Raw genomic sequence first — 20,200 nt, forward strand, 5'->3', positions numbered from 1 at the left:
TAAAAAACAAGGGTCTGAAACATCGTTTTTCTCTTCCTAATATGCCATAACAGGTGAACGTTTCAGCGGCAGGAACTACGGACATCTGAATGAGGAAGACATTCTTGCACAGAGTTCCCAGCAGCAGTGTGGCAAAGGGCAGGCCCCCCACGGGCAGCAGCGACGGTGCCCTGCAGCCACTCGCTGCCACCCTGGCCTCACGTCAGCCTCAGCGAGGAGCAGAGAGCACCTGGATCAGAGGGCAGAGCAGCCCACGTGCGGCCCTGACCCCCGGCGGCACCGCCGCCCTTGGGCTGGACTGGCCCCCTTCCCAGGGGGGTGACTGCTGCGCACCGGATGGTAGGAGGGCCTTACTGAGGAGCTGACACCTGAGCACAGGCAGGGAGCAGTTAGAGACCAAGACCATGAATATCAAGGACAGAGCAGCACCATGGAAGCAAGGGCAGAGGCCCCCAGGGAAGCATGTCTTGGGACCCGCAAGACAAGGTGCCCACCCGTTTCACAGGTGACGAATGGGGCCTGCAGGTGACGCGAGCTGAAGCCAGCAGCGCGGGGCCTGGGTCTGTGTCCTGGGCATCCTGACGTGGGAGGCCCCGCCTGTGCTCCAGTGCCCACGGACACCTCCTTCCCTCTGGCCCCAGGACACAGGCTTCTGCTCTGAAGCTCTTCACATGGCAGTTTGCACACGTGAGCTGCCACATAGAGTGCAGGCGGCACGACGGGCTCCGGTGCAACCAGGCGGGAAGGGCTGGGTCTGGCCCAGCCTGAGGTTGCCCTGACAGCCCCTCCCCGACGGCGAGAACGATGCCCCTGGCCCCCCCTCACTGCCCTACTCTTCTCACACTCCCTGCCGGCTGGCCAGGCTCCGAAATAAATACGTGGGGGAGCAAGGCCCAGGAAAACAGTCCTCCATGCTGTCTGTGGGGCCCGACCCTCCTGCACCTGCACAGCAAAGGCCACACTGGTGCTTCTGTTCTGTTCCAGAACTGGGTGAGTCAGGCACGAAGTACACGTCCCCCCAAGCACCTGCCCTGCCCCGTAACGCAGTCGTCCCAGTGTACCCCGTCACCCCCTGGTTAGAGCAGCCCCAGGAGGTGTGGGCTTCCTCCCCATAAATAGGAGACGAACGGCGGGGGGGCTAGAAGCAGCCAGGAAAAAGCCACTGGAGAGGGCACTTCTGTCTCTCAGGAGATTACACTGCACGGTCCCCTCCCCGGGGCCCCATTTCTCCCCCAGCTTCGCTCCCTGCACTGGCTTCTCTGACTCCCGGATGCTGAGGCGCTGCCTGGCCACCCCGCCAGCCACTTGGCTCACAATCAGCTCCGCTTCCTGCCCTGCCTCCTGGGCTGGAAGCCCCACCAGGAAGACAATTAGACTCGGCCCCTCTGCTCCCAATACTCAGATCCGCTAGCCGGTCCCGCACAGCTGGACAAGGAAATCCTGCCCCGCACGCCGCCTGCCCCAGGTACCTTCTGGGCACGTAGGCCTCCTGGCTGTTGTGAGACAAAATCAAACAAATGACCCACAGAGAGTCGAAAAGGAGATAATGAAGATAATTCAAGAGTTAGAAAACAAATGACACGGAGGGAGTTATTCAGTTTCAATGACAGAAAGTCAAAGAAAGACTTAATAACGGTCTTGAACACTGAGGAGGGATTTGAAGATCATTCTCAAAACTAAAAAAAGAAGAGCAAATGACTTTCTGTCTCCACAAAAGACACAAGGAAAAGAAAAAAGCTTAAGAAGAAACTTAGGTATGTGGGGAAAGTTCTTAAGGTGAGGACTATTTTACATGAGAATTATTACCAATGGAGATCATCATTTTCCTCGATGGTCTTTAGAACAAGCTGCCGAATACGCGGGTCTGAGTTTTGATCCTGGATCGGCCGGTCACCCGGCGTGTGACTCAGAGCAGCAGGTGGCTTCACTCATAAAATGAAAATCATATTAAATTACTTCTAAAGTTCCTTTTAGCTCTAACATTTCATGATTGCATCATTTTCATTTTTAAAAAATAATCAAGGCAATTCCAACATGACATTGTGAGACCAAAGGGTCATACTGGGCTAGATTTCCTGTAGACAGTTCTCGTCCAAAAGTATGACTTCAAGAATGAAGTATGATTATCAAAGAAGCTGTGAGGAATGGTGGAAAACTCCAAAGTCATGACAGTAATGAATGCTGAACAGATAAGAAATTTCGGACAGAAATTAATGAAAAATATTATTTACACAGTAAAAATTTTAAAAGAACAATAAAGCAGGCTCCTAAAACATTTCCTCATCAAAATGGGCAGGACTATGTATATTGGATAATTTGTTCCTAGTTGGGTGATGTCACCACGCTAGGTTTAACTACTTTTAATAACTAGTACATTTCAGTCGTCTCTCACTTTCTCCTACATAAGATCAAATCAGCCTCTCAATGACCTACACTTCATGAGTCATAATTTTTCTGTTTATGATTCAGAAAAATGTCTTCAGTCAGTATTTCCCAGACTGCTGTGGGTTTATTCCAAGAACCAATTTCATCTTCATTGGTTTCCTACAGGAAACCAGACCAACTTCCTATTATTTTATTTTCCTTACTTTTAGCATACCATAGCCCACATCAAATTAACTGGAAGTGAGAGTGATAGAAGGCTCTATTCTGCACAAAGAGAGGCCAACACAAACAATGCCCGGTCTAGAAGTCACGGATTCAAAATGAAATGCAACGTGTGCTAATATTAGGGCTTTCTTTCAAAAGAGCTCCATACCAAATAAGAAGAAACATATTTTGATTAACTTCTTACAAACATTCCACTGTCGGAAAGAGCTTCTGTTTAAAAGCACTGTCTATGAATACAACAGAAGCTACAAAGCTGACTAATACAGAGAAATTAATTATGAGGAACGAAATATGTGTTCTCCATCCTAGCCCCTCACAAGCTGCTGGGAGAACAGGTAGGCAGCTGAAGGCCAACACACAGAGCTGTGGAGGGGTGGGCAGGGGCACAGCTACGCCCCCCGAGCCAGCCGCAGTCTGCTGTCACCAGCTGTCCTTCCCAGCCAGCCCCTCCCCACACCCACTCTTTCCACCGCTAAGAACCCATCTGACATCAGACCGCACAGGAAGAGGGGCATGGGACACGGGCTTTCCAAAGACACTCTGACGGTGGCTTGCACTCACACTGCTCCTCAAGAGCACTAGGAGTACCCGGGAAGTACGCGTTCTCACTGACTACACGCTGCTCGGAAAAAGAGTTCTGAATGTGGAGAATTCTGGTATAAACATGTATCAGATTATTCTTAGATTCTTTCCACTCTCAGCTTTACAAGCTCACATAGTCATTAGCTGGCAAGGAATTTATACCAAATGCAAAAGCTGATGCATTGAAGGAAGAATGCATTTAAGGCGCATATTACACACAGATAAACAAGAAACCAGAAACATTAGCAGAGCGGTTCTCAAACTGAAGCCCCCACACCAGGGTCAGCATCTCCTGGACACATCCTGGGAAAGGAAGACCTCACGAATCAGACAGGCTGCTGGGCAAGGCAGGACTTTCCTAGGAAAGAATCCACTCAATTTACAACCCTTCATAACCCTTGACTTCTACGCCCCTCGCCTTCCGGATAATTCCTCTACCGCATCGCTAAAGTGCTCTCCCTAAAAGCCCCAAACCACCCCCACCCTAACCACAAAGGCCACGACGCCCGCCCGCTCGTCACTCCCGCGCACGCCTCTGAAGCCCTAGCGCGGCACACACCTCCTGCCTGAACCGCCTGGTCTCTTGGCTCCCTCACACAATTCCACCCTCCTGCCTCTTTGACCCCACCTCCCTGTCACCCATGACGCCCCCCGCAAACGCTCCCAGGCCCCAAGGCTCCATCTTCATCCACTCCTCTGTTTTCATCTGCTGCCTTGGCTTCGGCCTCTCAAGAACTCCCAGGACTGAACTCCAAATCTCTCTCAAACCTCACAGCATACTTTCAATTGCCTTTGACCTGCATTACCTGAATGTCCTTCAAGTACCGCTGGTAGGACGAGTCCCAGAGGGAGCCTCTCACACACCCCGCAACTCAGCAGTCCCTCCTCGGACACCTGCTTCTAGCACCGGGACCATCAGTCATCTGGCCCCAGTGCCCTGGAGCAGCGCTTCCCTTCCTCCCCAGCCCCGTATCTTGTCGGCAGAGGGTCAGCCCTACATGCCTCCTGTTCCATCCTCCTCATGCCCACTTCGACTGCCACCACCTTCACCCAACAACTTCTTACTCTTCTGAAGCCCCACCTGTAGACTCACCTCTGAATCTATTTGTCTCCTGTTCAAAAACAAGACCAGGATGCCCACCCTCACCACTTTCATTCAACATAAGTCCCATAAGCCACAGCAATCAAAGAAGAAAAAGAAATAAAAGGAATCTGAATTGGAAATGAACAAGTAAAACAATCACTGTCTGCAAATGTCATGGTGCTATACCTAGAAAATCCTAAAGATGCTACCAGAAAACTACCAGAGCTTGTCAATGAATTCAGTGAAGTTGCTGGATACAAAATTACTACACAGAAATCTGTTGCATTTCTGTACACGAACAATGAAAGATCAGAAAGAGAAATTGAGGAAACAATCCCATTTACTATCACACCAAAAAAATACCTAGGAATGAACCTACCTAAGGAGGCAAAAGACCTGTACTCTGAAAACTATATGATAGTAATGAAAGAAACTGAAGACGACACAAACAAATGGAAAGATATACCATGTTCTTGGATTGGAAGAATCAATATTGTCAAAATGGCTATACTACCCAAGGCAATCTACACATTCAATGCAATCCCTATCAAATTACCAATGGCATTTTTCAAAGAACTGAAAAAAAATTTTTTTAATTTGTATGGAAACACAAAAGACCCCGAATAGCCACAGCAATCTTGAGAAACAAGAACAGAGCTGGAAGAATCTCATTGAGCAAAAGATGCTAAACATCACTAAATATTAGAGATGCAAACACTCGTCAGAATGGCCATCATCAAAATGTCTACAAATAATAAACGCTGGAGAGGGTGTGGAGAAAAAGGAACCCTCCTACACTGTCATGGGAATGTAAACTGGTGCAGCCACTATGCAGAACAGTATGGAGGTTCCTTAAAAAACTAAAAAGAGGGTTATCACATGATCCAGCAATCCCACTCCTGGACATATATCCGGAAAAGACAAAAACTCTAATTTGAAAAGATACATGCAACCCCAATGTTCGCTGCAGCACTATTTACAATAGTCAAGACATGGAATCAACCTAAGTGTCCATCGACAGATAAATGGATAACGAAGATGTGGTACATATATATAATGGAATATCACTTCGCCGTAAAGGAGAGAAATAACGCCATCTGCAGCAACATGGACCGTCCTAGAGATTACCACACTAAGTGAAGATGGCCGGACAAAGACAAATATCATGTGATATCACTTATACATGGAATCTAAAAAAATGACACAAATAAACTTATTTACAAAAAAATAGACTCACAGACACAGAAAACAAATTTATGGCTACCAAAGGGGATAGCAGGGCGGCAGGGGGAAAGATAAATTAGGAGTTAGGGATTAACATACACACACTACTATATATAAAATAGATAAACAGGAAGAAACTGCTGTAGAGCACAGGGAACCACATGTCTTACAGTAACCTCTAATGGAAAAGAACCTGAAAAAGAATACATATACAATTGAATCACTTTGCTATACACGTGAACCTAACACAACATTGTAAATTAACTACTTCAATTAAAAAAATGGCTAATTAAATAAGAAACACGTAGAGACTGCCCAAACACAGCCCACCTCCCTAGCTGCCCACTTCCCATTTCTCCCACCAGACTTCTTGCTTAGGACCTAGGCAAGACCTAAGCAACCTAGGACGCTCATCATGTTGCAAACACATCCCAAGTCTTCTCTCTTCTGACTCTCAGCCTTGTATTGTCACCTCAATTTCAACTACCCGTTCCCACTAACGACGTCTGTAAGCTTCCACCCCAAACCTACTCCCTGACACCATGCACGATCTCGTGGGAGTGAAGTTCTCTCACTCCATCTCTAAAAACCCAAAGACATCAGCGCCAGCCTCTGTCACCCGTGGGAAAGGAGTCCCTCCACGACAGAGGTGGGTTTCACGCATCCCTGGGTCCTCCACTCCACCATGCACGCAAATATCGTTGAAGGGATAAACTATCTTATGAGCCAAAATTCATCTTCGATTAAGCACCATTTCTGCCAATTAACAGGCCTTTAGGCAAAGCTGGCAAAACACAATAAAACCAGGTAAACTTCACATACAGAGCCACTCAGAAGGAATCGGCGCAACCTCCTGTGCTTTCTGTACTCACCACCCTAGGGTAATAACCAGACACGCTCAGCACCACTTCATGTACGGAAAGCATATCAGACTTTTTGAACCACAGAACGATTTGGAAAAAGGAGAAGGCTGACTCACTTAATACTAACACGACAGGGCAAGGCCTTCTATACATAAATCTTTATAAAACTTCCTGCATCTTCCCACTATGCCGGTGTAGGACTTCTAGAGGCGATAAACTGTCTACCGTCACAAAGGAAACGTCTTAATCTAAAGGAAACTGAGTAACAGAGCACTCACTCCAAAGCATTCTGTTTTGCCTGGAGATACCGAGAAGCAGCTAGATAAATTAAAACGTGGGAGATGACTAACTGCCTCAGCCCAGGGTAAAGTCTCCACGCCTGGAGTGACAGTTACTGCTTCTCTACGTGAAAGGGGGGACGGCTGCTCAAGGCATGGCACGCAGGAAATACCCTTTCAGATGGAAAATACATCTAGAATCACTTCGGAAAATAGCCCTATTTTTCTAACCTAAAGCCCCTGACACCTTCCACAGCCCAAAGCTTAAGCCTGGATACAGAACAGAATCTTTGGAGATTAAGAAAGGAAAAAATTACCTTCCAAGACAGCAGAGACAGATAAGAAGTATCATTATTGGCTGATCTGTCGCCATCCTCCAAAGTTACCATCTTAGAGAAAAATGTACTGTGAGGGTTTACGCTCAAATTTTAAATTTGGTATCAACTACAAGACTGAGCTTTCCACTTGCTTCTCTTACTATGTTCTACCTTTGGTTTCATTTGATCTAGTTTCTAATTTCTCCCTTAAACTAGCAGAGATATAAAACAGGCATATCGCTGCCATTCCACCCAAAGTTGGAGATGTGGAGAAACAGCCAATCACCTCAAATGCCTTCTGCAGGAAGAGCGCTGAATTCACTCAGTGAACAGCAAAAAATGCTGCTAGATTTGCTGGTCCTTTTTGGGGGGGGGGCAGGGGGCAGGTGCTGTTTTAACTTAAGAGTCATTTGCTTTTATTTCTATGCTCCACTAACTATCCTGATTGAGTAAGTATCTAAATAGACCTCATATCATCCCTGGCGTCAGTTCACTCACTAAGTCAGCACTATAATACAGCAACAAAAACTTGAATTAAGCAGATTGCCAGAACCCTGGGGATTGGCTTCTCAGGTTTACTGCGATTTGTTCTAGAAAGAAAAACCAAGGAGAGGTAGATGGACCCCCAGAGAATCTGTCTGAATAAAGGGAGAGAAATCAACATGAGCTGGGTCACACTGAGGCAAGAGGCTAAGAAGAGTCTTTCTTCCAATAACTTTTACTGCTCACAAGAAAACGTTAATTCCATTAATTTTGACATGTTGGCACGCAAAAATACTATTTTCTCATCACTACCAAAAATTAATACTAAAATAGAAGTTTCATTGACTTAATTTTCCAACATTTGAACAAAACACTTCATTCACAATGTGAGTTGAAATGGCAGAAAATACATCCAAGTGAGGTTCGTGACTGTAAGATCAACCCCAAATAAATAAATACTTTTACTCTAATGTCGGCAGTAAGATTTTACTACATTGTTCAATAACAGAAAATACACTTTAAAAAATATATATTAGCGTTTCTATAAGGACTCATTAATACCCAAACTAATACCAAGAATCAAACTCCAGGACCAGGATTAGTGGCTGCCGTACTGTGTGAAGAAGCAACGGACAAGGGTAAAATACAGAACTCAGGAACACAGCCAGAGGAACCACGATAAGGAAAACGGCTCACCTTGACGTGGCTCTGGGCTCCGAGGTTGTAGATCTCGGTCGGCTTCACTTCATTGATGATCTTTACGAGGCAGGTACTGTCGGTGAGGTCACCATAGTGCAGTTTCATGTCTTTAGGATTGAAACACATATCATTAGATAGAAGGAAACAACGTAGGCCCAATTTTTTAACACAGCAACACTGAAATGTATATCCTGAAAGTCTGAAAACCAGATTGGTTCTGGAGTAGCAGTCTGTAACCGTCATCTGTAAAGAAGCTAAATAGTAGAAAGAGATTCCCATTTGTTGCTACGTCTATGAAGGATTTGTAAAAACTCAGATGAGCTTTTTAAAAAAACATAATATCATGACAGATGTTACACAATCAGCGTATCTTACGACGCCCCGGTGGCTGTAAGACATGTCACATGAGATTCAGACAAAGAAAATCTGGAAATAATGCGTATACCCTCGAACGAAACATGTTAACACGTTGACAGTAGTGAAGACAGCTCTACTCAGATACTTTTATGTAGCGATTTTTCAGTCCTTCGTAAACATCAGTCCTTAAACCATCCATGACGTGCCTGACGTATACGTAACTGATTAAAGGATAGCTAGCTTGTTCTGACCCCAGATCTAAGCAGATCCTCACACTGACTTCACTAGTGTAAGAAGGTGACACAGGCAGATGGGCATCCTGCTAACTGGATACTTTCATTAATTTTACATAATACTGACCTACATCTAGGTCCAATGGCAGTATCATTCTACACTTTGCACAAAATGATGATAATTTTCACGGAGGATTCACTGACTAACCTAAATATTAAGGTGGAAAGTGTACTAGTAGGTCATCTTCCTGATGACATCACTACCTGTACAACTAGCCCAAACCTTCCAATGTTCAGGGCCCTGAGGTGAATACAAGCCACCTGAATCATCCCTGCTGGCGGGAAACACCCTGTGTCCTCGTCCCAGCTCTGTCTTTCGCGTGTTATGGAAGCTTGATAAAGTCACACCCTCTCTCTGCTTCCATCTGTAATATGGTCTCATTCACAACCTCAGGAACTGCTGTCAAGGTCAAATGAGAAAACACGGCAACTGTGTGATGTACTCCCTGCAATTGTGTTACCAAAAATAACAAACGACTGCAAATACTGACAACCGCCTGTAAAGCAATTTAAATATATTTTTGACTGCCATCTGCTTTTGGACCTGTCTTCACCAATTATTTCTAAAATTAAATAAATGTACAAAGACTGCTTGACTTGATTAAATGAGACCAAACGTGAAAAGCAGAGGAGGGCTCTGAGTGTGGAGCTGATCTGACTCGAGGGCATAGGGACACCTGGAGACGGGTGATCAAAGGCTTGTCTGCTCTGGCCTCTCGAGCAGCCTCACCTGATGGCACCCTCGTGACGGCCTAACCGCGGTGACACCATGGCCCAGGGCAGCAGGCAGTGAAGGGCTTTCAAAGCGTGCGGATAGCATTCAGTGCAGGTAACTCATGGGTAAATAACTGCGATTTGATGGGCTTTGAGAAAAATGACATTTGAAAACACCTTATCATAATATAGGAAGTTACACAGAAAGAGAGTTTAGAGAAAGAAAATGACTTACTTCCTTCAATATGAGCCTGGGGGTTCTTATACAGATGTTCAATTCGACCAGTATTGAATGAACTGGATCGCCGTACAATTCCATGGACCTGCATTTTTATCGTGTGCAAGGATAAGAATAAGTTATAAATATGCAGTGAGGATTCGTAAGCAACGTTATTCTGCTAATGTTTAGCTTCGTGAAAAATCATATAACTGTCATTTAAAGACCTTATTTTAAATAAGCAGGAGTTCTGCGGCTCACTCTCCCCCCACCCCGCCCCCGCCCACTGGCAGCTCCCTCCATCCCTCTCCAGTGTTTCTACTGCCAATCCCGACGAAAGTAATTAGATAATGACGTGACTTCACAGTGAGTGCTTAGTTGTAGATACTCAAATGTCTCCTTTTCCAAACACACACACACTTACGGTCCTACTGCTGACAAAAATATCTCTTCAATTTGAAACCGAAGACAGACCAGGCGAGGCCGTATCGGTCACACAGCCTGGACCGCTCTTCAACCCAGAGCACGAGGAGAGGGCTCTGATGCCTCCAGCCCTGCCCAGTGCCCTCCGAGCTTTCCATCTGGCACCGATTCTTTAAATAAATATGTATCTGGGTCCACAAGAGAATCAGGGAGCCGTTGCTTTTATGCAGCTGTGTGGAAAAGCTAAGAAAGCTAAATGGCATAGGTCAGGGCCGAGACTTACGTCCTGTAAGATTTAAGGCACGAAGGAAACTCAAATGAAGGGAGGATTTCTTTTTAAATTTTTATCTTTGACTTAACCATGACAAGTGTGAGGGAAAAAAGTCATTGGAACCAGAACACATACCTGTCCGATGCTGAAGAAAAGACTATTTGTGTCTGATACATTAGAGACATTGTTCAGGACCTGGTCTCACTCCCTTCTTTGTGCTGCCAGTGCTCATACCAGCTCATGTCACCGGCTGCCCATGTCCCCATGCTGCTGGTGGCGGTTTTAGTCCTTCTCTCATTTTAGAAGCGTCCCTTCTAAGGCTGGGCAGTTTCATTTGCAGCTGAATACACTTCTATATTTTAACTCAATCGTTTTCTGTCTATTTCGAACAAAAACTAATCCTTGGCATGACTCAAATATTCCAAGTGCAGGGGGGAAATTATAAGCACATAAGACTTTCTTTCAAATAGAAAGAAATGTCATCGTCACTTTACATGGCATACATGAGAAACTGACTTCTGCAAAGGATACAACACACCCACAATTAATAATTCTGTTGGTTAGATACTTTAGCCAAAGAGCTAAAACCACATTATTTTCCAAAAGAACTAAACCGAAGAAAATTTTGTAAACATGAAAATATTTTAAGACAGGAACATCACAAACTTGGTTGACATTTCGGGAGGCAAACAGTAAAATCTAGGAAACATTAAATTGCAATTTGGGTTTACGTATCCATTACGTAATTTAAAAGTAGAGAGAATAATACTTACATTAAGCTTAGAATTAATTCAACTTCATGATCTCCAGTTTTTCAAGTTGTTAATTATAAAGTTCAACTACTCTGTAAACTTAATAAACTTTGTTTAATAAAAACCAAGTTCACATATACACCTATACATATCAAAACTGGTGTTTACCACCAAAGTTATTTCTGAAATACGGAGATCTCAGATGTAAGCTGAGCTTGATTTCATTGGATAGAGAGGAATTCATATGTTCTAAAAACAGATAATTTAGCTTTGACAATGAAAAAAATAATAATATGATTTAGTCTATTTTTTTCTCTTGATTGCTGGCTTCTGGATAAGTCACATATCCCAACAGCCCAAAACAAAGAGAAATGCTATATACATATACATTTTATATCAACATAAAGGACTGATAAAAATATTCAATGACATTGATGGATGCAGTATGAAAATCAGACAATTACCCAAAGTCACAGCAAATAAATAACATAGGACTTCACTGTCACACTTACAACCAAACACATTAAGCACTAGTTTTGGGTCTTTTTTTTAATACAAAAAAAAAAAAAAAAAAAAAGCTGTGTTTTAATTTCCCCTCACTTCCAACTTTTGGTATGTGTATACAGGGAAAGAAAGACCTGCCAAATGCTTACTCCATGACAGCAAGTATTATTCTAAGAGCTAATGAAAGCTGAGTCTGTCTACTTCTGAGACAGGTGAAATACAAACTTTAAGACAAGCCAAAATGTGTGCAAACTGGATGATCTAGTTAAGAATGTGAGATTAGCGGCTTTTTCTTTACAGAAGGGAGGTAGGCAGGATTTTTTGTTTGTTTTTATAAGGATTTTTGGAGAAAAAGAAACGAGTTAGGAAACCAAAGTGAAAAGATGAATGAGCTAAATTTGATTCCTGATAAAATTAATTAAAATCGTTATTAAATTATAGCAGTTCAAAAACAAAATTTCTGAAAAACTAAGGTGTTAAACAGAAGTGAGCATTTTTGACAAAAAAATTTCAAGTTCCATTTAACTAAGTGATGAAAAGGAAAATTTCAAGTTCTCACGATGTCAGAACAAAGTTGGTTTGACTTCAAAACCCAGAGTCAGATTAGGCAGTATAAATGCACAGAAATGCTGACTGACGGATTGATTGATTACAGTCGAGAAAATAGAAAATTATTACCACTGGATTTTAAATTCTTCAGTGTCTAGATTTCTCTTGGAGGCAAGGATGCCTCCCAGGGATGTTTAATGCAACCTGCTTCTGAAAAGTCTAGATGACGTCGGTCACATCAGCACACACATGGCAGTGACCGTGCACAGACACTGTTCTCTGTGGACATTAAATCACTGAACCTTCACAACCACCTTCGTATCGTGACTCCCATCTTACAGGTGAAGACGCTGCCTGAGACCACGCCACCAGCACGTGGTTCTGTTAAAGGTGGACGTAGCCCATCGTGCCAACACTCAGTATGGTTTCAGAGCGAAAGCCACAAAAAGCTTTGACTTTTTTGCACCCAGGCTTCTATCAATAGGATTACCAACAACTCAGAAAAAAGGATCCACAGATCAAGAACGGAAGCACAGGAACTCCAGTTCTAACAAACAGTCTCCCAGGGATGACTGCACAGTCCGTACACCCCATTTCTTTTCTGCTCTCCTGAGGCCCCCTGGTTACAGTTCCTCTCCTGGAAGGGAAACCCACGATTTACCTATTCTCTAATTTTACATTCTGATTTGCTGTGTTGTCATTGTTACCAAGTTAATTAATATAGATTTCTCACATATTCCCAGATACATTCTAGCTTTTAAAGGGTTTGACTTTGTCTTTCATTTTTCTGGTTTCTCTTTGTATTTTGCACAAAATAAGTACAAAAGTATATTGTTGGCTTATCTGCTAACAGTGATGCTAGGAAGGCACCTGAAACCAGAGGCACCTTCACAGGAAGCTTCACTCCTGTGGTTTCCCTCTTTCCCTGGCGACGGGAAGGAGCACGCGCAGAGCCGGGACCCGGGCAACGTCACACGCCCGCCCTTTCCTGATGCCAAGTAACAGACTGGACCGAGGGCCTCCTACAAAATCTGTGTCCCTCGGCCGGTCAGCACCAAGCAGTGTGCCACCCGCCTGTCCTGTAAGACTAAGCTCCACAGGCCCACAGAGCTCCTCTGGACTGCTGTCCACGTGTGTCTCACCTGACCTTGGTGGCGACCTTGGGGACACGTGCACTCATCATCTAAGTCTCCGAGAGGCCGCGGAGCCAGCAAGTGGCGGGAAAGGATAAGGACGGAGTCCAGCACCCAGCTCAGGGGCTGCCTCGCCACCGCGAGCTGGATGGCCTCGCTCACCTCCCTGCTCTGAGCGGCCTGACACGGTACCAAGGAGAATTACCCTCTGCATTTCAACAATGTGTAGAATTAAAGCCATAAAGATGGTTTTCTATAAACGCTGAGAATTCTTGGCTCTCCTCATCATGAGATGATACCTACAGACATTCTATAAATAATGAACACATGTTAGATCCATTCTCTTTATCTTTATGCCCCACCCCCATGTTTAATCTGGAGCAAAATTCAAGAAACCAGCAGCGTTAACTTTAAACCTTGAAAGGGTCTCCCTTCTCAGTGAGGAGTGGACCCGGGATGAAGCAATCCATCTTTTTTACGTTACATTGTTCATTCAGTACATGATCAGACGGGACCTCCCTTACGGTCCAGTGGTTAAGGCTCCGTGCTCCCCATGCAGGGGGCAAGGGTCCGATTCCTGGTCAGGGAGCTAAGATCCCGCATGTCGCATGGCACGGCCAAAAAATGAAGTAGTCCTATGCCTTGACGTGGAATGACGTTCATAATATATCGTGAATTGAAAAAAAAGAACATGATCAGATGCACGGATTTCAGAGGACACGTTAGGTGACCAGGCCCCGCAGCTTCAGAAATCTAAGGTGTGTGGTCAGACGAGGTATTTAAGCATAACTAGTTAATCTATAACATATGAGACTCCCTTTCAAGGCATACACAAACATCTCCCTCTGCTTCAAGGTTAGCCAGGCTTTTCGTACCTTTACTTTGCTGCTTTGACTAACTGCACTACGTCACCTCCACGCACAGGCGTGTGTTCACCTTCGCTGCCCCATCGTCACTCCCCAGCCAACCTGGCTCTGCTCCTCAACCTGCTTCCCTCCAGCTGACTGTCCACGGGGTCCACGCCCCCCACCCCACCCCGTGCTCATCACGAAGGCCAGGGAAGCCTGCCCCTTTCTTATGCAGGAAGATCTCAGCCTCAGGGTCAAGCCTGCCCTCAGAATCTGCAGCTCTTCCTCCTAGTGTTCATTTGTTCCCAGCGACGCTTTGCTACCCCAAAGTATGTTGTTTCCAGTTATTTCTGGTCCACAAAGACTAGGTCCAAAATAATATGAGAGCTCAGGGAACCAAGGTACCCCAAATTAAGATACCTTAAGAAATGCTGTTCAGCTTCACCTTGGCATTAAAAGAGCTCATTTGAACCTCTAGTTGCAGTGGTTCTCACACCATAGGACCCAGGAAAGCAGCCACCGCGACAGCTGGGGGCTGTTAGAAAGGCCGGTCTAAGGCTCCGGACTCAGCCGCCTCGTCTTCAGTGGGGCCCGGGCGGCTCTGAGGCTGAACGCTGGGAACCCCTGACTCAGAAGGAGGTGCTCGCCCAGAATTGCCGACGTTGGCCCTCTGGGTTCAGGTGTGGACAGGGGTGTCCCCTCTCATCTCACGGGAGGCAATTTTCTAACCCTGTTATTTATTTTGCTCGTGTTCTGGAGCAACCAGGGGCTGCTGGTGGTAATTCTGGAATTTGTGCAACGCAGCCTCTTCGAAAAATCACTCTCACATCTACTTTGACCTAAACACCAAAAGATAAAAGCCTGTGCTATCATCAGGTCCCAGTTAATAAACTGACCCTCCAATTACACCAATCTCTTAAAAGTGAAGACAGCAGCCTAGGAAAACTGAAGACAGGACAGATAAACACCCTCTCACGGCCCCCATTCCTACAAAACTCACACTCCCCTGTGCTCCAAGGAGGAATCACTTCCGGTCATGCCATGCAGCTCCGAACCTTCCACCTGTACTGCAGGGAGTATTTCCTTCTGCCCTCTCCTCTCTTGCCAATCACTGTTTCAATGACTCATCCCTCCCACGAACTGTGATTTGCCGAGTGGGCCTTCTATGGTCTCTATCAGAATCCAACCTGCTCTTACAGTTTCAGATGCTAGCGGAAGAAAACACCCGAAGCGCACCTGGCTGGCCTAGATTCTGATTTATTCCTGAGTCTCTGGTCCACTCAGGAGCATGACGACCCGTCTTCAGGGGTCCAGCAATTCCTGAACAGGCCGCCTACATGGAGCTCTGCCTCCTGGGCACGCCATCCTCCGGGCCCTTCCCAGGAACACTGACATCGCCATCCTGATGCCCGAGGAAGCTGACCGCCTACCGCGTCCGGACAGACCCCCGTCCCCATTCCTCCCGGGCGCCTCACACCTCCTCGCCGGCTCTCTCTCCCTCGGGGCCAGCCACATCCGCATCCGATGCCTCAGTGCCCCGCGTCCACTTCGGAAGTGCATCTCGGGACCCACCCAGCTTGAGCACTCCTGCTGACACACCGCCTCTCTCTTCCCGAGCTGCGGGGACGGTGGGGGGCTCAGGACGCACCAGCCAGGGCATGGTGTCTGGGCACACTGCATATTTTAAGCTGAACGAGTCTGCGAAAATGACAGAAGTGCGAAGGTCACCCTGACTTTCCCCCCACCCTTCTCCCCTGAAGCAGCTAGGTGGGAGGTGCCTTCCCCACACCTGGAGGAAAGGAGCATCTTCACGTCCCAAGACAAGGGGATGCTGGGAAGAATCCCACCCAACAGACCTGGCTGAGCCACGCCCAGTCCTACACTTACTGCAGACCCCTGGACCTCATTTCTCCACCACTGTCCCTCCTCACCTAACCTAACTCACAAGTACTCGGGCTTACCCGCCTCTTCGGATCCTCATTTTCTCAGGAAGGCTCCCATGTCACAGAAAACTTACATTAAATACATCTGTATGCTTTCAGTTTAATTTTCAGACCCAGCCAGGGACCCTTAAGAGGGTCGAGGAAAATGTTCTCCTCCTCTACACTACACTAACAATTACAAATAAACAGGAGAAACTTCTGCTATTTTTTCAAACTCCGTCAGCTTAAAATATTCACATGCCAAGGGGCCATGTTTGGGGGTAAGGTGTCCTGACCCATCACCATTACTCAGGTAGCTCCTTCTCTTGGCTCACTCGGTACACAGCCAAATCACTCACCCCGCTCCAGCCACCAAACGACTCTTAGCCTGTCCCAACATCTGAAACAAGATAAGTACGTCTCTCTCACAAACCTTTCCTTTTAGAATTATTAAAGCATCAAGTTAGTCCAGCCTGAATAAATATCAGTCTTCACCTAAAACCAATACTTCTATTCTACACATAACTCTAAAATCCTCTGCTCTGCAGCGTATGAATTGATTGCTCAATTATTATAGGAATCTATGTATATGAACATATGTGTACATGCCTATTTCCATAGTTACATTTGCCTTTTTTTGATATCATTACAAGATGTAGAAGTAGCCATTATTAGATAAAGGCACAGAAGGTCTAATCATATCTGCTATTAATCAAAGTCTAAAAGTCAAAGTTCACAGAAAAGATTATGCATTACAGTAAGAAAACTAGGTTCCTTTCCTTCAAATCCTGTTGGTACTTAAATGCCAAATTCCTTGCTATTGTTTTTGCATTTGTCCACGGTGCGCATTTTTTAAACAATGTACCTGCGACTGGAAAAAACATGGCGTCCAAAATCATTAAGGTAAACACCCCCCAAATCAGGCCAGAGAACATGTGCCACTGCGTAGGCTTCTGTCTTCTGAGGAGCACAGAGATTTCTAGAGATGTGCACATCCGAAAACAGTTCTTATAAAGTGTAAGATGTACATGCTAAGATACATCCATTTAATATGTAAAACCCTTGTTTCTTTCAAGGAAAGCAGAAAGCGTGTAAGGAGGAGGACGAGAAGGAGAAAAGGACGACAAGGGCAAGAGCAGCAAACGCAGAAGCTCCAGCTTCCACGAAGTACTGGCTGCCGACTGGAAAGCAAGCATCTCCAAGTGTCAACTTTGCACTCAGGCTTGCCAGGGATCAGCTTAGTTTTTACTGCTCTGTGCAATTTCCGAATTAAGTGACTTCGCCGTGAGTGGGACTTTTTTATGTAACACATGACATCATAAATTAACCCTAAGGACGGTACAGCGTTCAGCCCACCTGGTTGCTGGTTTAGCTGAGAACGCGGGAAGCGTGCAAAGCAGGGAAACAGCAAGAATGGGGGGCGGGGGGCTGCCAGCGCGCCAGCAGATAAACAGCACAATGAGCTGGCGCTGTGACCAGCCAAGAGGCACATTCTTCCCCTGATTTGGACTTGTTATCAGAGCTTCCGTGGAAACACACACAGAAGGACAGCAGAGAGGAAGCGGGAGGCCACGGTGTCCACGGTATCCCGTCGGCCTGTGCCGGCTCATAGGGGACTCACCTCGTAGCCCTTCTCCAGCAGGAACTCGGCCAAGTAGGAGCCGTCCTGGAAGACAAGGAACATCAACAACGGTCAGACCCATCGTGGCCAAGACTAAGGGTTTTGAAAACAGCATTCAGAGGCTCTAGGAACTTAAATAAGGCTCATGGCAACCGACATGAAAATAATACAGACAACATCCGACATAAACACGGAGTGGTGCTGTGCCGTCCACTAAGCCTCCCATAGACGGGCGTTCGTCTGTGCCCACGGGAGCGTGGGAAGGCGTTGGCATCACCACGTGCACAGGGAAAGAAACTGAAATCCAGGGACACATGGGGGCAACAGGGAGAACAGGAAGCTTCAAAAGCTGATGGATCTGCTTTAGGTTTTGCCGCTTACTAGCCCTGTGAAACACGCAACACGTGTGCGGCCAAGCAGAAGGGCTTGGTGCTCCTGGGACATAAAACAGGAATCTATTTCTGGGGGTGCTGTACAGAAGGAGACGCTGGAGCAGGGATGAGACAGGAGCTGCGGGGCCTGGGGAGGGGGCAGGGCGAGTGCGGGGAGGAGGCTGAGAGCACAGCGGTGTTGACGCCACTGGAAAGAGCTACCACGGGGAGAGGAGGAGGTGTGGGCCCTCAGGGGAGGCCCTCCCGGCACTGGTGGCCTTGGCTTCGAGCCCAAGGGTCTGGAAAGTCACCTCAGAAAGGGTCTGGGGTTTGAAGGTGGGGTGGGGGCGGGCCGTAGACACGATGGCGCTGGCGTTAGCCCTGAATACACGTGCAGGCGCACGCACACGCGGAGTTCAGTAAAAGCGAGGTGCTTACTTTTTATGAAATAATGGGAACTTCATTTGTGCGCATCTTAAATCATGCAGTTAATCTCTACGTTAAGATGACAGTGTCTGACTAAACACAGAGATTCTCAGCTCATTTTTTTAAATTCTTTAAAAATGTCTAGGTGAGGGTGGAGGTTCTAGGTAAAATACCTCATGCGCCACTTTTAGGGAAAGAAAGTATGAAAGCCATCTAATTAAACTGTTAAGAGGCCACAAGGCACAAAATCAGGGTTCTAGAGATACGGTAGAACATCACCAGCCCTGCTCAGAAAATGAGCTGGGTGGATATTTCACAATCAATCCTGTAACTGCCCTTCTGCTTTCAGCCTGGGCAAGTCCCCTCTATCCCAACCAGACTTAACATAAAAATGAGAGGCTCCAACTACTGGAAACTTGTGTGCTCAAAACTGGTTGGGAATATTTGGATTTCCTTTGGTTTCCTCAGTTTGTAAAAGCTTAAAATATCCCTTTGAGCTTCAAAAGTTCCTACCAGATATTCCAGGAAAAAGAAAAATAAAGCAGGTTTTATTCCTATCATTGCTTGACTTAGAGCTGGAACTGGAGACACCCTATGGGTCCTGAAAATGAGAGGGCTGCCGCGAGGGCGCTTGCTGCATTAACGCAGAAGTCACGCGTGAATTCAGGCAGGATGACAAGGCGAGGGCGACAAGGGATACATTTTGTGGTTCATTAAAACCCCCGTCAAATTTTCTTCTGACTTGTTGACATAAATATTCTGGTTTACAGACTCATGTGGAGAAGAAGAGAAATGGTCTGGCACATTCCTTTTCCTCTCAATCTTAGGATATATGCACAATTGTGTGGTTTTACACACCCAACATGCAAAGTAAGCCAGATAAGAGAGCTGAACAATTCACACCCCGACAAGCCAGGTCAATCTACAGGACCATCAGAAACTTGAGGATAATCAATAGTCTTATAATTCTGAAAACAGCTTAACAGAAAAAGCATTTACAACAATAATAATAATTTTACAGTAGGTCGGACAGCCCTAGAAAGTACATTTTGTTTTGCTCTTGGTGGTGGTGGTGTCATTTTGAAGCAGGCAACACTGCACTTTTCACAGTTTTACTTTTTCTCTTGGAATAAAAAGTTAAAATGCTCTGTGCTCCACCACGGTTGCCGAGAATGTTTAAAAACAAAAAGGCAGAGGTGAGACCGTGGGGAGGGGCTGTGACTATTCAGAGGCTGATGTGAAACAGGCCTGCCCAGGGCTGAGCCCTGTCAATAGGTCTTGCTCTTCTCACCCAGGCCCTCCTCAAACTTTCCAGCCAGGCTGGAACATTCTGCCCCAGTAGTGGCACCTGCTTCCTCCTCACTTCCTTGCCAGGTCTCCCAAGTGATAGGGCCGGCCGCACAATGTGGGAACCGCGGCAGCGCGAGGCCCTTGGCCCCCCCGCCCCCGGCCCCCAGACCCCTGCACTGAAGCCCCTCTAGGAGAACGGGCCGGTCGCACAGCACCTCCCCCAGATGGAAAACCACAACGTCACGGCAACTGAGAGCCACAGCCAACATGACATCTGACTCTCGACTGCTGGAACCCGAGGAGCTGACGGCCTAAATGTCCGACTCACGACGAGCACAACTCATCTGGGACCGGCTCCAGCCTGGGCTC

The 20,200-nt window shown here is 46.3% G+C and overlaps 1 protein-coding gene across 1 annotated transcript in view; it reads right to left on the reverse strand.

Moving 5' to 3' along the window:
* Nucleotides 1-20,200, reverse strand: part of GMDS (GDP-mannose 4,6-dehydratase) — a 476,281-nt gene that overhangs the window by 378,521 nt on the left and 77,560 nt on the right. Inside the window, exons 2-4 of the mRNA XM_029242638.1 lie at nt 17,745-17,789; nt 9,740-9,827; nt 8,138-8,247 (exon numbers count right to left, since the gene is read on the reverse strand). Of these exons, the coding sequence (XP_029098471.1) occupies nt 8,138-8,247; nt 9,740-9,827; nt 17,745-17,789 (243 nt within the window). The remainder of the gene's footprint in view (nt 1-8,137; nt 8,248-9,739; nt 9,828-17,744; nt 17,790-20,200) is intronic.

This window comes from Monodon monoceros, unplaced genomic scaffold (genome assembly GCF_005190385.1).
Source record: "Monodon monoceros isolate NGI ecotype Baffin Bay Population unplaced genomic scaffold, NGI_Narwhal_1 Super_Scaffold_3, whole genome shotgun sequence".
Taxonomy (NCBI): Eukaryota; Metazoa; Chordata; class Mammalia; order Artiodactyla; family Monodontidae; genus Monodon; species Monodon monoceros.